At 35.6% G+C, this 22,865-nt stretch overlaps 3 protein-coding genes across 3 annotated transcripts; 1 reads left to right on the forward strand and 2 right to left on the reverse strand.

The window, feature by feature from the left end:
• Positions 1-9,424: 9,424 nt before the first annotated feature.
• On the forward strand, positions 9,425-10,199 carry LOC125477269 (40S ribosomal protein S14-like). The gene is made up of 3 exons (XM_048584215.1): positions 9,425-9,505; positions 9,642-9,769; positions 9,995-10,199. Exons 1-3 carry the CDS (start codon positions 9,425-9,427, stop codon positions 10,062-10,064), a joined length of 279 nt encoding a protein of 92 aa, XP_048440172.1. The 3' UTR covers positions 10,065-10,199.
• A 358-nt stretch (positions 10,200-10,557) lies between these two features.
• On the reverse strand, positions 10,558-11,172 carry LOC103941600 (putative germin-like protein 9-2). The gene has a single exon (XM_009351807.2). It carries the CDS (start codon positions 11,170-11,172, stop codon positions 10,558-10,560), a length of 615 nt encoding a protein of 204 aa, XP_009350082.1.
• Positions 11,173-20,440: 9,268 nt separating this feature from the next.
• LOC125477265 (germin-like protein 9-3) lies at positions 20,441-21,073 on the reverse strand. Its single transcript, XM_048584210.1, has one exon. The coding sequence runs from the start codon at positions 21,071-21,073 to the stop codon at positions 20,441-20,443; it is 633 nt and encodes a 210-aa protein (XP_048440167.1).
• Between the last annotated feature and the right edge of the window lie 1,792 nt (positions 21,074-22,865).

The raw sequence follows: 22,865 nt of genomic DNA on the forward strand, positions 1-22,865 counted from the left end.
CGTGGTCAAGATCGTTATTCCTCAAATTCTAGGGGTTCACAAGGTCGTAATCACTCCAATTATCGATCCAATAATCAACTCCAGAACTTCATTCACCAAAATAATCAACGATTCAATCGAGGATGACACTCTGACTATAATTCTAGTCATCACCTTTCTTGCCAGATCTGTCGCCAATTTGATCATGAAGCTGTGGATTGTCCACACCATCTAAATCCATCCTATGGCAACAAGTTCATTCCTGCTGCAATGTGTGCTAACACCTCATCTACTCCATGGTCTTGGATTCTTGACTCTGGTGCCACATCTCACATGACCAATTCTTTGCCATAATTACAAAATCCAGAAGCATATCATAGACCTGAACAAGTCTATATTGGAGACGGCAAAGGTTTGCAAATTCTACACTTTGGTTCATCTAGAGTTTCTGTTCCTAATCATAATTTTGCTCTAAAGCATGTTCTTCATGTGCTTGATTTACAAGAAAATTTGCTATCTACAAATCAGTTTATACTTGATAATTGGTGATCTGTTCATCTATATCTGTTTCACTTTATTATGAAGGATCTTTCTTTAGAGATGAGACTTTTTAAAGGTCCAGTAAGGAATGGGATTTATCCTTTTCATGCCTCTCCTTCTGTTGGCAATCATCTGTTTGCTGCAGCAAATAAAGTCTCTCATAAAGTTTAGCATCAAAGGTTGGGCCATCCTTCATTCAAAATTCAGAATATAATCTCTCAATCTTGTAATTCAGAATATATCCTTCATTCAAATAAGTGTTTTTGTTGAAACTGTGCTTTAGGGAAATGTTCTAAGCTTTCCTTTGTATCCTCTCCTAGCACTACATGTAAACCACTAGAACTTTTACATACTGATGTTTGGGGACCAGCATCAGTTTCTTTTGTAAATGACTATAGGTACTATGTCACCTTTGTTGATGACTATACCAAGTACACTTGGTTTTATCCTATCAAATACAAGTCTGAGGTGTTTTCAACATTTGTCAAGTTCAAGAATCTTGTTAAAAATATGTTAAGTTCAAAAATTATAGCTCTTAGATCATATTCTGGAGGAGAATTCCCATATTCTACATTTTCTCAGTATTTAGAAATTCATGGAATTCAACATCAGTTAAGTTATCCCCACACACTTGACCAAAATGGGTGTGCTAAGCACAAACATAGACATTTGGTAGAAACAGCAAGAACACTTCTAGCAACCTCTAGTGTCCCTCATATATATTGGGTTGAGGCTTTTTCAACATCCCTTTATCTCATAAATAGGCTTCCAACAATCTCCACATGTTCACCATGGGAATCTCTTTACAGGAAAGCTCCAGACTATGCAACTCTTAGGGTATTCGGTTGTCGTTGTTTCCCCTAGCTCAAACCCTACACAACTTCAAAACTGGATCCAAAGAGTAAAGCTTGTGTTTTCTTGGGTTACAGTCTCTGTCATAAGGCTATAGATGTCTTGATATTCAAATTGGGAGAGTGTATATTTCCAAGCATGTTCTTTTTGATGAGGTTACTTTCCCTTTTCATCACCTTGTCAAATCTACATCCAATCATACTACTAAAACTTGTAAATCTTCACATCCTATCCCATAAACCTAACATTTTCTCAAATTAATTATTTCCAACAACCTCATCCACCTCCTGGCATTCAACCCTCCTCACTTATTAACTCCTCTTCACCCATTCAACCCTCTTCACAACTTCAAAATTATACAAATCAATCATCATTACCCTGCACCAATACTCACCTCATGCAAACTAGATCTAAATTTGGTATACACAAACCCAAAGCCTACACAGCAACTAAACATCATTTACCTTCCCATATATCTCCAGATTACCTACCTTCTACCTATATTCAAGTCTCAAAACACTCTCATTGGAGATAAGCCAAGCAAGAGGAGGTCAATGCCTTACTTAATACTAATACCTGGAGTTTAGTACCTGTTGCATATTCTCAAAACCTTGTAAGTTGTAAATGGGTTTTTTGAATAAAAAGAAAGCCTGATGGAAACATTGATAGGTATAAGGCTCGACCTGTTGCTAAAGGTTTTTATCAACAAGAGGGCTTGGACTATACTGAAACCTTTAGTCCTGTGACTAAACCTGTCACAATTAGAATTCTACTCACTTTGGCTGCTCAATTTGACGGGTTTCTAAACCAATTGGATGTTAGTAATGCGTTTCTTCATGGCAATCTTTCTGAACATGTTTTTATGTAACAACCACCATGGTTTGAGGATCCCACCAAGCCTCATCATGCTTGCAAATTACATAAATCTCTTTATGGTTTGAAACAGGCTCATAGAGCATGGTACGAGAAGTTACATGGTGCTCTTTGTTCTCTTGGTTTCTCTAGTTCTAAAAATGATCATTCTCTGTTTCTTAAAAGAGATCCATTGGTTTTTGTTCTTGTTTATGTGGATGTTATACTAGTCACAAGCCATTTCCTGCAGCTTGTCAATCTGTGATTTCCCAACTCAGTTCTTTGTTTCCTATCAAGGACTTAGGACGTGCTCATTATTTTTTTGGTCTTGAAGTTAAAAGATCAACTGCTGGTATCTTTGTTTCTTAAACAAAATACATTCTTGATCTTCTTCAAAAAGCTAAGATGGATGGTGCAAAACCATGCTCCACACCTATGAGTACTTCTAAACTGGATCACACATCACCTATTCTGAAAAATCCAGCTGAATACAGGTATTTACTTGGGGGTTTACAGTCTTACATGGACTCGGCCAGATCTTTCCTTTGCTGTTAATCTTGTCTGTCAGTTTATGCATAGTCCATGGCTCTCTCATTTGCAAGTTGATAAACGTATTCTGAGATATTTGACAGGTTCATTGGATATTGGTTTATGGTTTTCTAAACATTCAAGTCCTCTCAGCATTACAACCTTCTCAGATGCAAATTGGGCTGGTTGTTCACTTGATTGACGATCTACTAGTGGTTTTTGTATTTTTCTTGGTCAGTTTATTATTAGCTGGAATGCTAAAAAGCAACCCACAATGGCAAGATCTTCCACTGAAGCTGAATACAGGTCTCTGGCTACTTCTACTGCAGAAATAACTTGGATTTGCAAACTTTTGGTTGACATTGGTTTGGTTCTTCCCTGTGCTCCCAAACTATGGTGTGATTATATTTCAGCTATCTCATTAGCTAGGAATCCAATCATCCATGCCCACACCAAACATGTTGAGATTGACTATTACTATATAAGGGAAAAGGTTCTCTCCAAGGCTATCTCATACATTTTGTCTGTTCTTAAGATCAAATAGCTGACATCTGCATAAAGTCACTGCCAAAATCGAGATTTCTTCTTCTCAGACACAAACTATCACTTCGAGTTCCTCAGTTTAGTTTGAGGTGGGGCTAATAAAACTCATTTAGTAGAAAATGATAAAACTTAGTTTGTTAAATTGTTGAGATATTTTTTGTCTTTTTTGTTTTGGTTGTTATAGTTTGTTAGAGTGTGGAGTCCACACATGTGCAGAGGTCAAAGCTTGTATATAAATACTCGTGTGATCTTATCATTTGGTTTAATGAAAATACAAATCTTTTACGTAGGTAGTCTAATGGGAGTTAGATGCAGTCTTAAAATGACCTAGATTAATCTTTATTGAAAATTAGAAAGAAGAAAAGGGATTGGGTGTTTAGTTTAAAGGTTAACCCTATGTTTTTGGTAAATAAATTTAGCTATAGATTTTGCGAGAAATTAAGAATTTATTAAATAAATTGTGATTAATGGTAGTAAGTAAACAAGAGTTTATTTTTGGCCTACCACTAAATGTAATTCCGGAATTAGTTTCTGAAATAAAATTTTTTGGGTCGGGACGTTACAGAGAAGGCTGATGAGATGACATCTACCAACAAGAACTCGGAAATCCTTGTTGACCAAGACTTGGATAAATAACCAATCAGTCTCGAAGCGGTGCTGTCTATCTAAACTGAAGATGCTCCTCGGTCAGCTGATTCTACGACTTCATTGCTATGTATCCAAATTGAAGATGTCGCCAGTTGCCTTCACAGTGCTGTCTATCCAAACTGAAGATGTGTTGGCGAGAAGAAAAGGGGAGAGGAAAAAATCTCAGGATTGTTGAAAAGCTTTGCGCAGGGCAATTTGTATGTTGATTTGAAGAGAGTTGTCCTCGTTGCAGATCGTTATGTATTTATAAGGGTGAACTTTCACGATGACCAAATAACCAAGTTGCAGAGTCATCCACGAACCATAACTTGTGAAATAATAATCATGAACTACCACGCATTATCCTTTGACTTTTGGTGATATCGTAATGTTAATCATTGCGATGCATTGGACCTTTTAATCTTCACGGTACATCACCATCTTAATGTTTCAAATGGATAAAAAATGGCATATCCATATGCTAATCATCCAAAGTTGCATCCTTGTACCATTGTTCCACATGGTTCTGCATGCAAACCCATTCAAATTTGGAATCCATGCAACTAACTAGATACCATTTTGATTAGGATAGAATCCTAAAGTTGCACGACAAGCCCTCACATAACTCTCCTTATTGCCGTGTTGATTGTAAGGGGTTGGCAAGTAGCCAACTGTGCAATCTCCTTTAATTTCTCTACATTCCGATAAAACTCTTGATTATCTGCAGAATAATCCCACGCAGAACTCTGTAAGCTTTAAGGATATTTTCAAGATAATTACTATGATTAAAATCAATAGTAATGCCAGGGAAAATCTCTAAATTTTCATAATCATCCGACGGTTTCGATTGCTTGGGCCAAAAATGTAAAATTAGGTCCAAACACAATCACAAAGGCAGAATAAGTAACAAAAAGCATTGTTACCTTCATATATATGTAACGAGTGTATCTCCCTTTTTCTTTCCGGTCGCTTTGTCAAAATAGCTTCACACAAGGCTTTTTTGTTTCAGGATCCTATAAATTCCATCGAATAAGGAGCTTATTATGTGGGAAGAATGAGAGCAGATATTTATTAATTAAACTATGCAGTGGTTGTCTGACAAAGAACACAAACTATAAAACTTTAGTTACATGATGCGATAACAAGACCACTTTCCAATATAATTTGACAATAACTCCTAAAAAGAAAAGTCTAAGAATTTGGTTGTATAGACACTGGACTTCAAAAAAAAAAAAAAAAAAAAAATTCAGGGATCGGGGTAAAGTTCTTCACTTCTGTTAAAGTATACTTTTGGTTTGATTATGACGTTGCCAAGTTTCTGTCATAGTTTTATATATAATTCTATTTAATGGTTCAATTCAACTACTAATCACCGTCAAAAACTATATGCATACTAGCTAGTATATATTCATATTTCTGAATAAATGTGTGCATATATATATATATATATATATATATATATATATATATGTGTGTATGTGTGTGTGTGTGGATTCTTTAAAATGAAATCTCAAAATTCTTTAAAATTCTCTTCTGTTGGCTTTCAATGCCATTTCCGTGTTCATCATCTTCTCAAGACCTCTTATAGGTGCTCAAGATAAACATACTTTTAAGTCCATAAAACGAACAATCACAAATTAGTCAAACCCATAGAAAAATTAGTCACAGTAATCCCCAATAATTCACAAGTTACAAAACGAAATTACACCAAATGAACTATCACAATGGAAGACGAAATCCTAATTCTGCAATTCCACCAAACAGTGAAACCCTAAAATTCACAATTTTATACACACCAAACCCTAAAATAGAAGACCAAATCCTAATTCCTAAATTCCACAAAACACAAAAACCCTAAAACACAAATCAAACATCACATAAATTAGAGAATCCACAATTTTATACCTGCTTATACTTCTTCTATCGCATTCCGTTCACCGTCTCGATGATGAACTCGGTGGAGAAAATGTTCGTAAGCTTGGCGCCGTAGCATTTGCGTCCACCGGTGGTCTTCTTCACCGTATCATCATAGTTGATACTGGTCAGGAGGTGTCCGAAGATCAACTCCGAAATGTAGACCCTATCCTCTTGGTGAATCTCGACGGGAAACTCCAACGGTGATGTTGTAGACGCTGATGCAGTGCTGTTCGGCGTCAATGGGCGGAGACAATGAGGACATGAGTGACGGTAGTACCTGATGATGATTGAGAGCGAGTGAGATGGCAGAGGTGGTCAATGTTGGGGCGACGGAGCAACGGAAGAGGAGATAGAGAGGGGGCGACAGAGCGTAGCAGAGAGTTTTGGAAGGACATTAGACGTTGGGATATTTTAATTAGACTGGTTTAACGTTGTTCTTATAATTAAATAAAATTATAATATAATTTTTGGTTAAAATTGAAAGTATTAAAGTTATTTTCATTAGTTTTTTTATTTATAAATCTATTAAAATATTTCAAATCCTCATTTGAATACATCTTAAATTCTGCAATTGTATTGTTGTTTTGGATTCACTGTATTTCTGACCCTCCATTCTGTTTATTAGGGGTTTTGATAAAGCTAGAATTTTCGAGTCTTGTTTCATCGGCTTTGCGGCAGGATTGTACAATGGCTGGCCAGTACAACAGCGAATCCACTTACGATTTCACAAGAGATTTTTCAATGTGACTGTCACACGGGACGGTACACTATGTATCCTTATATAAATGGTGGGATATATGTGTTAAAAGGTTAATAACTTAAAAATTAAAATTTTCTACTACTTACATAAAAACACGTGGTATACTATCTGTGTTTCTGTCACAACTAAAAATTTCACCGATTTCACTGACATGGTTGGTTTTTAACGAAAATTGATTATTTTCACTTTCCATCAACTCTGCAATTTGAAGGAGGTTTGGTCAATTGTTTTCCATCTACTCTGACATTAGTCAATTGTTTTCGAACCTTTCATATTTTGTTTTTAAATATTCTGGGTTCTATGAAGGATCCATACGGATATAGATACGGCGATTTGAAAAATCTCTAAAAATTAAGATACGATACGCTATGGATACGGAAAATAAAAATGTATATAGTAACAAAATATACATTTTAAAACATAATTCATCATTTAAATTCAAGTACATTTGAGTTGTTAGAGAAGAAAAGTTCAAAATCTAATCCTCTTTATACAATAGAAGAAGTGTGAGAGTCGTATTCATGGTTTTAATTAGAGGCAAACTCTCTGTATTCAACAACTTTCAATTATAGATGTCTCCTATTAGTTATACAATTTTCTCCTCCTCATTACCTTTTCTGAAAGTGTAAATGTATCATAAAAGCTGAATACATGTATCTTAATTGTAGGATACGCATATCCATTTTGTCCAATTCGTGTCCATTAACCAAGATACGTGTCGAACGAGTATCCGAGAGTATCGGGCAAGTATAGTATCCGATCAAGTATCAAATACGGGATATGGAATATGGGGCCAAACAGAAGTATCCGTGCATCGTAGGCTAGGTTCTATCAACAAATCTTCCATCTATTTACTCTTCCTTTGTTAAATGAATCTCCATAATTTAGGTGATTTTTATGCTTCAAGATTTGGAGTTTACAACATATTATTTTAAAATTTTAGGTTAAGTATTGGCTGATGGTGCTTTCTGCGATTGAGTTGGCTAGGGCAAAGACCAAATTGGAGCGGTGCTCCTTGTGGAGGAATCTGGTAGAATTCTTTTTGCGAAAATGTTCTTTCTTCATTCCTTTTATTTTATTTTAATTAATTATCTTTGCTTTATTAAATATTTTGTGTTGCTCAGTTTCAATAGTTAGTGGATTTTCTCCATTTAATAAGCTTGCTCACATTAAACTTAATGGGATATATAAGGCTTGTTTGGAAGTACATTTAAAATTATTAAAACACTTTTGGTGAAATTGTTTTCAAAACCAATTCTTAGTAAAAATTCAAGTGAATCTTAAAAAATCATTTTAAGTGCTTCTTGCAAGAAGCATATATCTGACACTTCTTCCAAAAAACATTTAAAATGCTTTAGGGACTCAAATTAATTTTAACAAAAGCGCTTTTAGTCATTTTAAAATTATTTTCCAAACGAGTCCATAGTTGATATGTATTTGGATTTTTTAATTTATTATTTTATTTATATTAGTGAAATCGATGGTTTTGTAGATTGAATTTGTATATATGATGTTCTTGAGACAGGAGTTTTCTTTCAAAGTTTTATATATGAATAAATGTTATGATATTAGATTTATTGATGTTCCAGTAGTTGGATGGGATTGTTTAAAACTGTTAGTTTTCTTATGCTTCGTTTTTATTAGATAAATTAGATTTTCTTTTGTTCCATGCTTTTGTCTATACAAATAAAGAGAGCAATTAGTGAGGTTCAAGCATTACGAGTAGTATTTCACTATCAAAGGACTTCGTTTGGAGGTGTTCAAAGAAAAGTGAAGTCTTTCAAGTGACAATTTCCTTGTTTTTAGAGCCAATTTGGAATTCATGTGTAGTTTAAATCATTGGTGGTAGCTTTGTACATCTTGTAATACATTTTGACTATATGATTATTCATGAAATATTGTATTATAGTAAATGTGCAATTTTGTTGTTTCTTTATATATTTTTTAGTTAGTTATTTTTTTTTAAAAAAAAACACATTTTATAACAGCCATTGGCCGTGATGAGTAAATGAATATACACACAGAAAGCAAGTTGGTTGCTCTGTGAGAATTGAATCCAATTTTGCATCACCATTCCCATTTTCGTAGCTACTTCTCGTTACTTTAGCAAAAACAAATGTACAAATCTATATTATAGATGATAACAAAGAGTAGCCGAAGCCACATTTGTGGATTCTCTAGTAACTAACGACTTATTCACTAATCAAGCTAACAAGATGTAACAGCTGTACATTAGAATTGTAAGAAATTATCATATGCCTGCATGTGTACTGCTGATAGTATGAGGACAAGCTAAGTTGCTTGACCCGTCATCAATTATATCAGAGATTCTGATTCCATAATTCTTGTGATTGTTTTTCTTCTCTTACTGAATACCCAAGTTGATCAGGTAGATACTCATCTGAAGTATGAAACATTAAAAATTTATAGATGTAGTAACATCCGATTCAAACCACATTTGGTTGCGATTGGGAGAAACTGTTTCTTGAATGCTTGATTTCCATGCCCCTTGAAAGACATACACTTCCCACGAATTTTTTTCTGAGTCATATTGGAGTTTATACGGAGGCTTCGGTTCGGCGCACTGGGGCGTGGCCAAAATTAGTCGTGAGTATTTCTCAAGCTTAAGATTGGCTGGTCTAGGAAGTTTATCAGTTGGTTCCAATTTTGATGTGAATATTTGACATGGCTGTTTCCGCATTGTCATTGTAGTTTGTATTTTTCTTTAATGGTATTTGGGGTTCTATGTTTTGCTTGCATTGGTTGTAGGCCTGAGTAGCTGTATCTGAAGTCAAAATTCTAACATACGAACCAAATATAGGTGGTATGAAGGTACAGGCTGATCGGGATGAGTCTTCACCAGATGCGGCCATGCTTGCTGCACAGGACGTGTCTCAGAGATGCAAGGTCATCCTCATCTCTCATTAACCACGTTCATGATTAGAAACTGAATACTATTGCCAACCTGAATAGGTTATGGTTGATTTGCTACCAAATGATAGAGTTTAATCAGTATGATGAGTTGACTTTCAATTCTTAACAGGAACTTAGAATTATTGCTCTTCGTATTATGCTCCGTGCCACTGGAGGCAACAAAACCAAGACTCCTGGTCATGGTCCTCACTCTCCACTACGGGCCCATGCTCGATCTGGAATGAGGATTGGCCGGATCGATTAGCCCTTTTATTTCTAAAAGAATGTTTAAGATCACTATTGCACGACTATTGCATGAAAAAGAGTGCAACCTATCCTCGTCATCGTTCTAGCTTAGGTGATTTGGTAGGGGTTTCTGTTGTGAGATATAGTAATGTACCGACTGAACCTAGAACGATTTAACTTTGTATGCCAATCCTTTTATCAGTGGTGGTCTTGAATCATTCTTGCTTTTTGTTTTCCAGAGGATGCGACTCCAATTCCCACTCACAGCACCAGAAGAAAGGGTGGCAGAAGAGGTAGAAGACTGTAAGCGACTTGCATATGTTTCATCTCCGACGATTTTATCCATAAATTTTGGGGGCGGATGTAGTTTATGGCAGTATTAGCATTGAAGAACTGGAATGTTATGTAGTTTTTGTCCTCGCTAACTGAGCTTTACGTTCAACTAAAAAAAAAAAAAAAAAAAAACTGAGCTTTGCGTTAAGAATTTGTATTTACAGACGGGTCCGATTTTATATGCTGCCTTTTCTTTTTGGTCTGTTTTATAGGCTTAGAGCATAATTCTGTTTTACTTGCTATCTCGGATGAGTATATTTCTCTGTACTGTTTAACTTTAGGACGTTTGGCATTGAGGAAAAACAATGGAAAAGAAAGTAAAGATTTTAGTTGGTTAACCATAATCATTTGTAGGAACATGCCCTTTGAATACATTAAGGGTAAATTATTCAAACAGAATTAGAAGTAAAAAAGGGATAGAAAATTGCTTGAGCTGAACATTGAACTTCTGGTTAACAATTCTGTCCTCATGGCTTGGGTGCAAGTCCAGCCTTGAGCTTTTGAATGGTGGCAACATCGGTCTTGAAGGAGATAGCCAAGACATTGTCGTCAACACCGGTGGCAAACAAGGTGCTGGGTATTGATACGGTTCCTGCATTTGCACTTCCAAAGGCAGAAATTGCCAGAGCTGGGAATTGTGGATCAGCATTGTACTGAAAGTGTGCTAGTCCCTTGGGAAATACAAAAAGATCACCTACTTGAAGGGTCTGTGTAAAGAGTTTGTTTTTGGTGTCCACGAAACCGACTTCAAGGGTACCGTCAATAAGGAAAAGGAGTTCAGCGGCGCGAGGATGAGTGTGTGGTGGATTGGTACTATTAGATGGGAATTCGAGGACGGCATATGAAACACTCTGGCCATTGAGAGCAGGGAACTCAGCCATGGTTGCCTTTAATATCTTGAAAGCCGTGGGAGGGCCGCCCCCAACAACAGCGCGAAATGCGGTGTATGTAAAGAAGTTGCCATCTACTTTTCCGTTTGGAGGAGCAATGAAGTCGGTAATAATGTCCGGGTCTCCGGCCATTGCCATTTGGACAAATGCTATTGAAGCAATTAGTAGTGAAAAGAATTTGAGAGCTGCCATAGTTGGAAACTTGATTAAATTGTAGAAATATTCAATATTGTGTTATTAATGTTTGGTTGTCTGATGAGATCGTTGGCCACAAGGGCAATATTTATAAGGTTCAGGGTTGAATGAACCCTAAAGAAAACGTGGTGATTAGGGTTTGTGCTGTTGCTGCAGGCCTTTCTGATTTCAAAATTGGAGATGAAGGTTACAATGTTTCTTCTTGTAATTGAAGTTCCACAGATGTTTGTTTGTCATTTTATGGACAAGATCATGCCTAAACATATTACAAATTGTGCTCATTTCATCGCCAATAAATATTAAATTCCTAGTGTATGCTCAAATTTGACAACCAAACCCGATCAAGTTAACTTTTTTGAAGAGATCTTACCTTAACGTTTGAAAGCAAAATGCCAGGGAAACGAGTCTAATACCTGAGCCAAAAATTCTAGATCAAGCATTTTATACTGTTGTTTTGTTTGTGCCCAACGAGAAACAACTGTTTAAAAACTAGGAAGAATATAGAGATAAAAAATGACCTTTGCACACCTTTTTTTTTTTTATTTTTTTTATTTTTTTTTTTATGCAAGCTCTTGTTCAAGGTTGGTTGCACTAATATCACTTAAGGTTTATCGAGGTTTCACAAAATCCTCCACACATTTGAGACATTACACTAATACCCTTCAGGTTTAAATTCATTTTCATATAACTCCTTCAGTCAAATTCTGCTAATAAATTGACAACTTTACCCTTATAACTAATTAATCAAATAATAAACAAAATATTAAAAAAATGAAATATTAAAAATAAATAAACACTAACTGCTCCACTAACAAAGTCAGCACAAATTTAGTTTGGTTAAACAGGTTTGGGTTGGTAGCCGATGGAATATTACTATTTTGTTAAACAGAATTTTTCAAAGGCAAACAATGAAGGTGATAATTTGGCTAAACACCTGAGTTGTAGAATCAGCTCATCTAAGGAGTCTTGAAAATATGGTTAAACAACAATTCTCCTTTTTGACTGGTTATTTATCCTAAGTCTCTACCAGTGAAGAGTCTTTGATTCTTTTGCCGAACGACGTCACTGCATTAGCTTTCTAGGTGAAGTGGAGTGTTCTATAATCGGATATTATGTGACATTCAGAGTTCGACATATCAATTGCCAAACCAATTTTACAATAAAGACAATCTTCTCATTTGAGTATCTTTATCTCTACAATCTAATTCTAGTTCAAGGGACCTATATTCTGACTAAAATAGTTGAGATTGCTGAACCAAGTGTAAGGACCTAGAACTTCGTTGCGAGTTACACAACCTTGTCTTTAGGTTATAGAATCCAAGGCCAAAAGTGTTGCTTCCTCGACCAAGGTCGCATGATTCCGGAGTTGGGAACACATTCCATCATACCACCACATTCAAAAGTATTTGCTCAGCTAAGCTAGGTAGCGAGTTGGCATGCCGATAGCAATCAACCATCTAAGGACATAGTTAACTCATTAAGTTACTCGACCGGCATGCGTCGTACGTTGTGTAATGTTTAAGGTCAACAGATTTATAGAAGAACTTAAGTACTACCTAACTAACTAACTATATATATATATATATATATGTACATATATATATATATATACATATATATATATATGTACATATATAATATAAATAAAATCAAGGATTTCATATAAAGGAAATACCATAGTACCTAAAGCCAAGGTCATGGACAACAAGGGACAGGCCACTTTGTTCCAAGCCAGTTTAAGAAAAGCCCATACGGTAGTACAAAAAATAATTAGGTAGAATGACTCTACCTAAAGGATGGAGGTTGCTGATAAGTGCATATTTATGCTACTCAGTTATGTTGTTTCCTTGCATTTAGTTACTTAATTACTATCTATTTTAGTCTTTTAAGCTATTTTCGTATGTTTTTAGGTCCTAATGGCAAAAGGAGCAAGAAAGTGCATTTTGAGGCTATTTGGAGCAGTTTTGGGCATGGATTGGATAGCTTAACTATGGAGCAATGTGGATGGACGTAATTGAAGTCAAGAGATGCTAGGAAAGGCTAAAAATCTGGAGAAAGAAGTCCAAATGCAAAGAAGATAAGGAAAGAGCAAGAAATAAGGAACCTTATCTAAATTTCCTTATCTTATCCACACCTTATCCAACCTTATTTTATCTTATCCTATCCTACTCTTTTCCTACCTTAATTCCAACTTCAAAGAGGACTCCTTTTCACATTAAATCACCTAAATATCAAGTTCTAGAAGTCCTATTTTCGTGCATTGAGTTTATGCCACATGTAACCATTCTAGAAGTTCTAGAATCTGCCACAAGGACCATTCCTTGTCCTCTTTAGAATCTGATTGAAAGTATCCTTGTTCTTTGGTGATTTGGAGTCCTAATTCCTCTCATTTTCAGCCCAAATTCATGCCTTCCCTTCACCCTATAAATACATGATGCCACAACACTCATAAAGCACCACCCTTTACCACAAAGTCACACCACACCATCCACCACACCTCAAGAGCCTAAATTCATACAAATCCCCATTGTTGGCAGCAAGGAAGGAAGGAGGAGCCACCTGGAGTGTTTCTAGGTGTATTATATCTTTGTTCTTAATGTTTAAGTTTAATTATCTTTGTTTTGCAAACATGTGGAACTAATTTCTTTTTAGTTAGAGGTGAATTCGAAGCCATGATTATATGTTTTATATGAATTGATTACGTCCAGTTATTGTTTTTTAAGGCATGAATGTGATTTGCTTATCTAAGTTATTAAAACTTGTTTATGTATGTGGGTTGGGGGTCGACACTTAATTTGCATGCATGGATTTGATGCTAGAGTATAAGGGGGTCTCACGTAATAGTTATTTACTTATATTCACAAGTAGTGGAGGTTGCTAGTCACAATCGTGTTAAGTAAATCCTTGGTATGAGTCTCATGCGTTTCATAGTGATGAATGTCTTGTCAATGCTTATGATTTTTATAGAACTTAATGACTTTTGACATGTATCTCTATCATGCGTTTCATATAGGGAACTTGAGAAAGATAATTTGGTTTAGATGCGTATTCCATCTAATTCAGTGAAATAAGGAAAATCTGATGGTTAGTTGTGCGATGCAACTAACTTGGGGTGTTGTCATTCATAGTCTAAAGGAAAAATAACTAGAAATTGGTTTATATGCATATATCATGTGTGGAGAAGGACCCTCTAGCTAGCCATTCACCCATATTCCACCCAATTTCGTCCAAGTTGTTTAGAGTCTTTACAATCTGCTTGTTTTTACCTTAATTTCGTCCAAAATCCAATCCCCCTTTACTTTGTTGTGTCAACTTAGTTAGAATCTGTCCAACATTGTGTTTTAAGTGTTTTGAGTCAAGTTAAAAGTAATTTTCGTCCAAATCACCCTTTAGAGTCTGTTTCGAGTCAATTCAACTTAGTTTGTGTGTTTTGAGTCTTTTTAGTTTGTTTTGAGTCATATTAGTCTAGTTAAGTGTTTTTAAGTTTTATTTTGTGTTTTTAAGTCAGTTTAGAGTAGATTAGCATCCCTTTTAATCCCCGGCTTAAAACGATTCCTACTTTCATATACTACAATCATAGGGTTTTAATTTGAGTGTTACAATATTTCACAACAGTTGCAGGAGGCAACTCCCCCGAAACTTATTCAAAATCAAGAATCAGATGAGATTAATCAATACGAAGACGGAGATGTAGAAATACAATTCTCAAACAATACGCCGACCCTACTAAGTGTAGGTCATAGATTAAGCGTTGATTTTCAAAGCGTAACCTGACTTATCCCATTTAGGACAAATTCGGCTAAAAATCAACTTCAGGATCGAATTCCTATGAGAAAATCATTTTAAAAGGCTTTAGCAAGACCAACGAACAAGTCCAGTTTCCATTGTACAAAGTTGAAAACACAGGAGCCACACCTTCTAGGAATCCGCCCCAACCAGAATAATCTTGGGATGATGTTGAATCTAACATATATGCAATGTAACAACAAAATTTGAGCTAGATAACTAATTCATTGATAAAGATTATCTTAGTGAAGAAAATGCTTTGAAAAGAGAACGGTAAAAATAAATCCTATGGTCAAGAAAGAAAAGTCTTCTTGAGAAAACTTCACTAGACCTTTATAATAGAAAAATAATTTAATAAAAGGTTCTTTCCTTGATTTGAATGGTGTGCTAATAAATACAAGTTTCTTGAATATACTCAATTATAAGTACTCCAAACAACTCATTTAGAATTTATACAATGAAAGAAGGAACAGAAGAAAACGCAATACATCAACCAGAAAAGGCTATTCAAAAAAATCCAAAAGGAACAATTGCCTCTCCAAATAAAGAAGTACCAGATGGAGGACAAAATGCTTCTCTACATACTGGAGTTGATGTTGTGATACATCAAAATAATTATACCAACTTGTTCCTTCAATCCTTAAGAAGACAGGGCTCAAGAATAGAGAACTCATTAAAGAGTAATATGATTCTCTTAAATCTAGAATTTGGAATCCTAGAGTACAAGCAACATCTCCCATTTCTTCTGAAGAAAAGAAGAATGAAAAGGAAAATGATAGTTTTAGAAAAGCCATGCTTAAACCAACCTATAAACTTAAGAATCATAAGTTGGAAAAACATCCATTTATTGATAATAGCTTTGTAGATGCTTTGGCCAAAATATTAAGTTCGATAAAGTTAGATGAGCCAAAGATCTCGGTAATTTCGGTAGCTCAAATTTCTGAATTAGAAGAGCAATTCATAGAGCCTAAACCCAAATCGGAGATAAATAGGATAAAATTTGGGAGGATAGTTGAAAGAACTGCTATCACAAAGAATTATTATCCCAAACCAACCCTAGTAGACCTTCAATTAAAAGAAAATGATATGGAAGAAAGGGTTCAATTCAATGGATTGATTGGAACATCAATGATTCTTATTACCATGAGACATATGTTTATGTTCTCAATAGCTAGTAAGATAAAAGGAAATTTTGATGGAACCATCGCCTAGATTATGGCTGCGGGATTTATTGGACAACTTTGTGGATGGTGGGATTTCCATCTAAGCGATGAAGCAAAAGAACAAATCCTTTCAGCAACTAGCCAGATAGAAATAAATGGAGAAGTTGTAAGACAAGAAGATTCAGTTAATACCCTTATTATACAATTACACTTCACTTTATGGAATAGCTGAGCTCTAATTTGATAGATCTAGAGAAATCTTGATGAATCTAACATGTCCAACACTATCTCACTTTTGATAGTATAAAGATGTCCTTTATTCTAAGGTTTTCATTAGATCTGATTGTAATACAGAAGAGAAATTTCTTTCTAGATTACCTGCTCTTTTTGCAGAGAAGGTGTGAAACAGACTTAGAAATAAGTGTGGAGGAGTCATAGTATATGATAGACTAACTTATGGAGAATTAACGGCTAAAATTTGTATTGAAGGTTTAGCACTATGTAATGATATGAAACTTAAGAAGCAGCTTGAAAAGCAAAAGAGTATAGGGCAAAAAGAAATGGGTGATTTCTGTGAGCAATTTGGATTTGAGCTTAAGTGTAAATCATCTTCCTTAAGAAAACCATTTAAGAAAAATAAAAAATTTCACAAAAGATATTCAAAAGAAAGTCCTAAAAATCCTCAAAACCTTATAGGTCCTTTTAGAAAAAGAAATATCATTCTCACAAACAAGAAGGGAAGAGGAAATGATTAAAAGAAAAGCCTCTTGTTTGTTGCAAGTGCGGAAGAGTTGGACACATGCAACATCAATGTAGGATGAAATACAAAATTAATAATCATAATCTTGACGAAGGATTAAAGTGACAGTTGTGCCAATTGATGTTGAACTCTGATTCTGAAGAAAGTGAAGATGAGGTCACATCTCCTGAAATGAAGAATTATTTGAGTCTGCATTTGAAAATAGTAGTTCTAGCTCAAAAGAAGAAGATTGTTCATGTCATATATGAAAAATCTTAATTTCTGTGTTATTATCAAAGAAGAAAGTCTAATTTTAGACTTAATTGATAAGTTAGAAGATCCTTTGGAAAAATGAGAAACTTTAGAAAAATATAGTAAAACAACTAGTTAAAGCTTATAGCTTTAAAATAGTAATTGATAGAATGGTTGAAAGTTCGGTAAAAAATAGAATCAACTGTAAATGAGCTACAACATTAAATCAATGCTACAAACAAAGAACTCTGTGAACTAAAACAAAAGGTTCAAGTCCTCGAACTCTATCAATTCTCTCTAACAGATGAAGTTCAAAGCAAAAGCTAGCAAAACAAAATGTAAAAGCGAGTTTCAGGAATTGATGGGCGATTTTATGGAAAGGAAGAAGAAGTTGCAAGATCTCGAACCAGTACTAGAACTCACTAATCCAAACACAGGCATCTCAACCTTGAAGTTTGTCAGCAATATTGATAAAGTAATTTCCCAAAAATGGTATTCCGTGATTACCTTTATTATGAACAAAACTTTCAAGTGTTATGTGGAAACGCTCGTTGATTTCGAAATAGACTTAAAGTGCATAGATGAAGGAGTCTTACACACAAAGTATTTCTCCAAAACCATACAAGGTGTTCGGAATGCATTGGATCAACCAATGAAAATCCAACACAAGGTTTCGGATGCGGCAGTACTAGAAGATGGAGTATGCTTCGAAACTCCATTCGTCATGGTAAAAGGTTTGAGTCATGCAGTAATTGGAACCCTTTTTATTAATATGTTATATTCCATCAAAGTTTCTGAAAAATAAATAGAAACTGAAGTCGAAAGAACCAAGGTATGTTTTCAATTCTTTAGAGAACCACAAACCCAATATGTCAATTTAATTTAAAACAAAGAGAAGTTTCTTTGCTCTTTAAAAGAAGAATTACATTTTAAAAGGACTGAAGAATAATTCACAACTAAAATAGTTAAAAGTAAAGTTGAGTGCTTACAAAAGGAATTTGAGCAACAGGTGTGTTCAGAACTTCCTAGTGCTTTCTGGAATAGAAAGAAACATATTGTCACCATCTTGATTCTCTAGAACTTGTAGTTCTCACCGGAGAAAATTGGACTTCTCACTTCCGAGCCTCCAAATCTAGACATCTTTGGTCTGAATGGGTTGATTTCTCTTCTCAGATGATAATGGGTCTCTGGTGACTTTCACTGAGCTTCAACTCAGCTCAATGAGTTCATAGATTTACGCCCAGGTTCAGATGATTGAACCTGGCTTTGAGGCCATGTTGTTTTCTTTTATTTTTCTGGGTTATAAGATATGGAGATAGAGAGGATTGAAGGATGCAAAAGGAATGAATGTTCTCTTCTCTCTTGCAGAAGTTGCAGAGAAGAATATATTTCTCTCTTAATGGAAAAATAAGCACACACACGTGCATCTCATGACCGTTTTGCCTTAGCTAGATCCACACACATCACACTTGATCTCAGCCACACATCTAGCTAATTTATAGGATCACTACACATGGCTATTTTAGCCTTACATCTTATGACCTCACACTTGGCATATATGCTCAAGTGAATACACAAATAAACTCATCTTATTTCAGTAATACTAATCAGCTATAGACTTATAATTCAACAGGTTAAACCCTTTTTGGTTCAAGGTATGGGCTAAATTAACAACATCCATTGCTATCTGTTAATCAATGTTAATTACCTGCAGTCTGCAGCTTATAGCATCAGAGTGGTTGTATGGCCAAACTCCATTCCTCCGTTGCCCAGTTTTATATTACGTTGTGGCAAAATTTTGGAAACAACCAACAATCTAGTATTTTAGTTCAACCAATTGCGTCCCAGGTTGGTGTAAATCAGTATTTTGGTTCGGAAAAAAAGAAAAAGAAAACAAAAACTAGTATTTTGGGTACCAATTAACTCAAACAGCATCAGTACTTCTTGCTGCTGGACATAAGTCACATAATTCTTAGACTGTTAATAGTCTTTGTCAGCCTCTAGCCGCAAATAACACTACAAGAAATTAAAAAAAAAAAAAAATTGAATTCGTTCAGTAATACAAAATTTTACGGCACATTTTGTAATTTGCTTTAGTCTTTAGTTTTTAGTTTTTTTTTTTTTTTGTGTATTTTAAAAGATCAGGGGGAGGGGAGGCTACCCCATCCAAGGTCCAGGGCATACCACAAGTCAACCGGAAAACTTACAAAGAGGGGTCTTAGCTCCTTTTTTATTTTTACAGATCGCCGACCAAGAGGAATTTTCGACAGCATGACTCAAACCTAGGTCTTGGTTTAGGGAAGAGAACGATCATTACAAGTCGTTGGCTTAGCTTTTAGTTTTCTTCTGCTTAGAGTTAAAGGAGAAAGTATACGAGAGAAATGAGGAGTGGAGAAAGGGAGAGGTCGTGGGAGGGTTCAAAAGAAGGGTAATGCTAACGATACTAAATTTTTTAAACCAAATGATGTGGTTGTAGATTATTGGTTTATTAACTAAGTGTCGATTAACGTGCTTATTTCTTATTAGTGACACACTGTTTGGTTTACAAATTTGGTTAAAAAATTTGGTCTCCCTAGCATTACCCTTAGAATTGATTGTCAAGCAAGCACAATTCGAAATCATAATTTATTGTAAAACTAACAGTTTATTGCTTTCTTGTTTGAACTATTTTATTGACAACCCACATTACTCAATGCACCTCACATTCTAAATTCACACCACATCTACTTTTTCAGTTACAGTTTATCTCAATACACTATCCACATATTTTCCACTACTACCTGCACACTCCACACTATACATACGGATTAGAATTATCTCATCTCCTCTTTCCATCCCTTTCCCTCCCCTCCTCTCACAATCTCTATTTTGTCTTTCTCTTTCTATATAAAATTAATATAAGATGTTAACGTGGCTTAACTGTAACCGTTCAAATAGGAGGGGAGCGAAGGGGAGGAAAAAAAAGAGGGGACACATACACCTCACACCCTCCGCATACACCCACATCGAACAACCCTTCTTGTTTACTCAATTTCCCCAGAACTGGTCCAACTACAGCTCTAAGTATTATGAATCAGACATGCGCCCTTTTTAAAGAAAAAAAACTTTTATACTGAATTGTAAAAGCAAAATATTATTTAATACAAAAAAAAAAACATTAATCCACCACAAATAATCAAGGAAATGTTATGATATAGTCGAGAATAAATTAATTATGGCAAACAATGTAATACAGGCTGATGGCACACCCTTTGAACGCATTACTGGTAATTATTCAACAAACAATGCAATACTGGTGATCAATTCTCTGATTATGTAACTATCTTTACGGCTTGGGAGCAAGACCAGCCTTGAGCTTTTGAATGGTGCCAACATCAGTCTTGAAGGAGATAGCCAACACAATGTCGTCGATGCCGGTGGTGAACAAGGTGGAGGGTATTGATACGGTTCCTGCATTTGCACTTCCAAATGCAGAAATTGCTATGGCTGGGTTTTCTGCATCAGCATTGTACTGAAAGTGCGCAAGTCCCTTGGGAAACACAAACAGATCACCTGTCTGAAGCGTCTGCGTAAAGAGGTTGTTTTTGGTGTCAACGAAACCAACTTCAAGCGTACCACCAACGAGGAAAAGTAGCTCAGCCGAGCGAGGATGAGTGTGTGGTGGGTTGGTAGTGCCATTTGGGAACTGAAGGACGGCATATGAAACACTCTGCCCATTAAGAGCACGGAATTCAGCCAATGATGCCTTTATAACCTTGAAGGCTGTGGGAGGGTCTGCTTCAACAAGGGCACGAAAGCCGGTGTATGTAAAGAAGTTTCCATCTACAGTTCCATTTGCATTTGGCGGCACTATGAAGTCAGTAATAATGTCCGGGTCTCCGGCTATTGCCATTTGGACAATGGCAAATGAAAAAATTGTTAGTGAGAAGAATCTGAGGCTTGAAGTTCTGGAGGCCATTGTTGAAAACTGATTAACTAAATTTGAGTTGGATGAGATAGTTGTGCTTCTAGGGACTATATAGGGTGATGGTTGTGTCGATTCTAAAGAGAAGGTAACAGTATTCGGATTTATTAATTTGTTGCTGCAGGCCTTGTTGTAGTTGGAGTTTACAATATTAATTTTTCTCGTGTTAACTTAGTCTAACATTACAATGTTTCCTAGTAGTTACAGTAGGAAACGATGAAGGTTAGAGCTCTAGCTTATCTTGATCAGCATTAAATATATAGATGAAGTAGAACAGAAGTATATGCTGATGAGCATTCGGCTTTGTTCACAAACGTTCCTTGTTGAGTAATAATGTTACAACACAATAGGGTATATGTTCATTCGGTTCTGATTCTTGACACCCACAAGACGTTAATACCAGCTTAACCTTTGTGTATAGAGAGAACAGCTTTGTACAGAGACTTGCCAAACTTTCTTATTGTCTATTTGTGGGGACTCTCTTTGGTGCTCCAATGTACTGGGTACTCTGGGTGTTTACCAGTTAGATCTTGATTTTTGGTGTGAAGCCTTGGAGCTTACGTTAGAAGAACAAAAGGCCTGGGGCTAGGGTGAGCTGATGGGGCACAGCGTAAGTTAGTGAATATGTGCAAGCCCAGTCAAACATGACTGTTTTAGGCAGGGCGGGCAACCACCTTCGAATGGTGTTGGTCCTACGAATCGTGATGGTTAACACCCGGAGTAGTGGGCTCTCCGGAGCATCCAAGAAGTTTTTCTAATTCTTTTGTTGGTCTTTTTTCATAAAGATTGCATGGCAGAATTTGCTAGACTGCTAGTGCTAGAGAAAAGATAAGTGAAAATTGTAGGGCAAGAGAAACAGAAAAACAACATGGTGGAATCAAGGCAAACTAGATGAAACTAAAATTGAGTAAAACAAATCTATCTTTTCAACTAATATGAATTATTATTCACTGCCCGGAATGATTTTGTTGACTGTGTAACAAGTGTATAAAACTAACTTCAATTAGGATTATTCACTTGGTCGTCGTTAATTTATTATCTAACATTATTAAACGTGAAGGTATGGATCGCACAAGTGAATTATGAAAAGGATGGTGCTATCTACACATCCACCCTTACCTCTCTCACTACCATCTCAATTTTCTACCGTCAGATTGAATGAATTGAAGAAGATCAATGGATAAAAATTAACAAGGGTGTGTGAGAAGTAAAAAAGGTATATGAATAGCACTCTTATGAAAATGGATAATTTCAAAATGTTCACTTAATAACTTATGTCTATGCTCTACAAGACGTTCATGATGTAACAAATAACATTGGTAAAGGGGGAAGTGGTCAGAGGGTTTAAAAATTGATTATCAAGCAGGCGCAATTTTAATTCATAATTTAAACAGTTTATTGCTTTCATGTTTTGGCTATTTTATTGATACTTCACATATTGTTGAATACATCTCACATACTAAATTCATCCCACATCTACTTTTTCTGTTAAAGTTTATCTTAAGACAGCTGACATATTTTCCTTTACTACCCTCACACTCCACACACTCCACACTATACATACACCTCACTCCCTCCACATACACCCTACATTAAACAACCCTTCTTGTTTATGAAAGATATTATTTATGAATCTCAACTCAATGAATGAGTGAGTCAATTAACATTGATATATATAGGGTTACAAAGTAATTGTGTAGAAGGATATAGATAATATAATTACAATCAGAATAGGAAAAGAACTACTAAACAATCTAGGACTAGGCTGGTGCTCGTGTGTTCGTGT

Source organism: the organism of the source record quoted next, unplaced genomic scaffold, assembly GCF_019419815.1.
Source record: "Pyrus x bretschneideri cultivar Hongxiangsu unplaced genomic scaffold, Pyrus_bretschneideri_v1 Contig209, whole genome shotgun sequence".
NCBI lineage: Eukaryota > Viridiplantae > Streptophyta > Magnoliopsida > Rosales > Rosaceae > Pyrus > Pyrus x bretschneideri.

Bases quoted from the DNA above. Each gene is read 5' to 3' on its own strand.
- LOC125477269 (XM_048584215.1), top strand. From the start codon at position 9,425: ATGAAGGTACAGGCTGATCGGGATGAGTCTTCACCAGATGCGGCCATG. The intron at 9,506-9,641 runs GTCATCCTCATC...AATTCTTAACAG, and splicing joins ACGTGTCTCAGAGATGCAAG to GAACTTAGAATTATTGCTCT. The intron at 9,770-9,994 runs CGATTAGCCCTT...TTTTTGTTTTCC, and splicing joins GGAATGAGGATTGGCCGGAT to AGAGGATGCGACTCCAATTC.
- LOC103941600 (XM_009351807.2), bottom strand. From the start codon at position 11,172: ATGGCAGCTCTCAAATTCTTTTCACTACTAATTGCTTCAATAGCATTT.
- LOC125477265 (XM_048584210.1), bottom strand. From the start codon at position 21,073: ATGGCCTCCAGAACTTCAAGCCTCAGATTCTTCTCACTAACAATTTTT.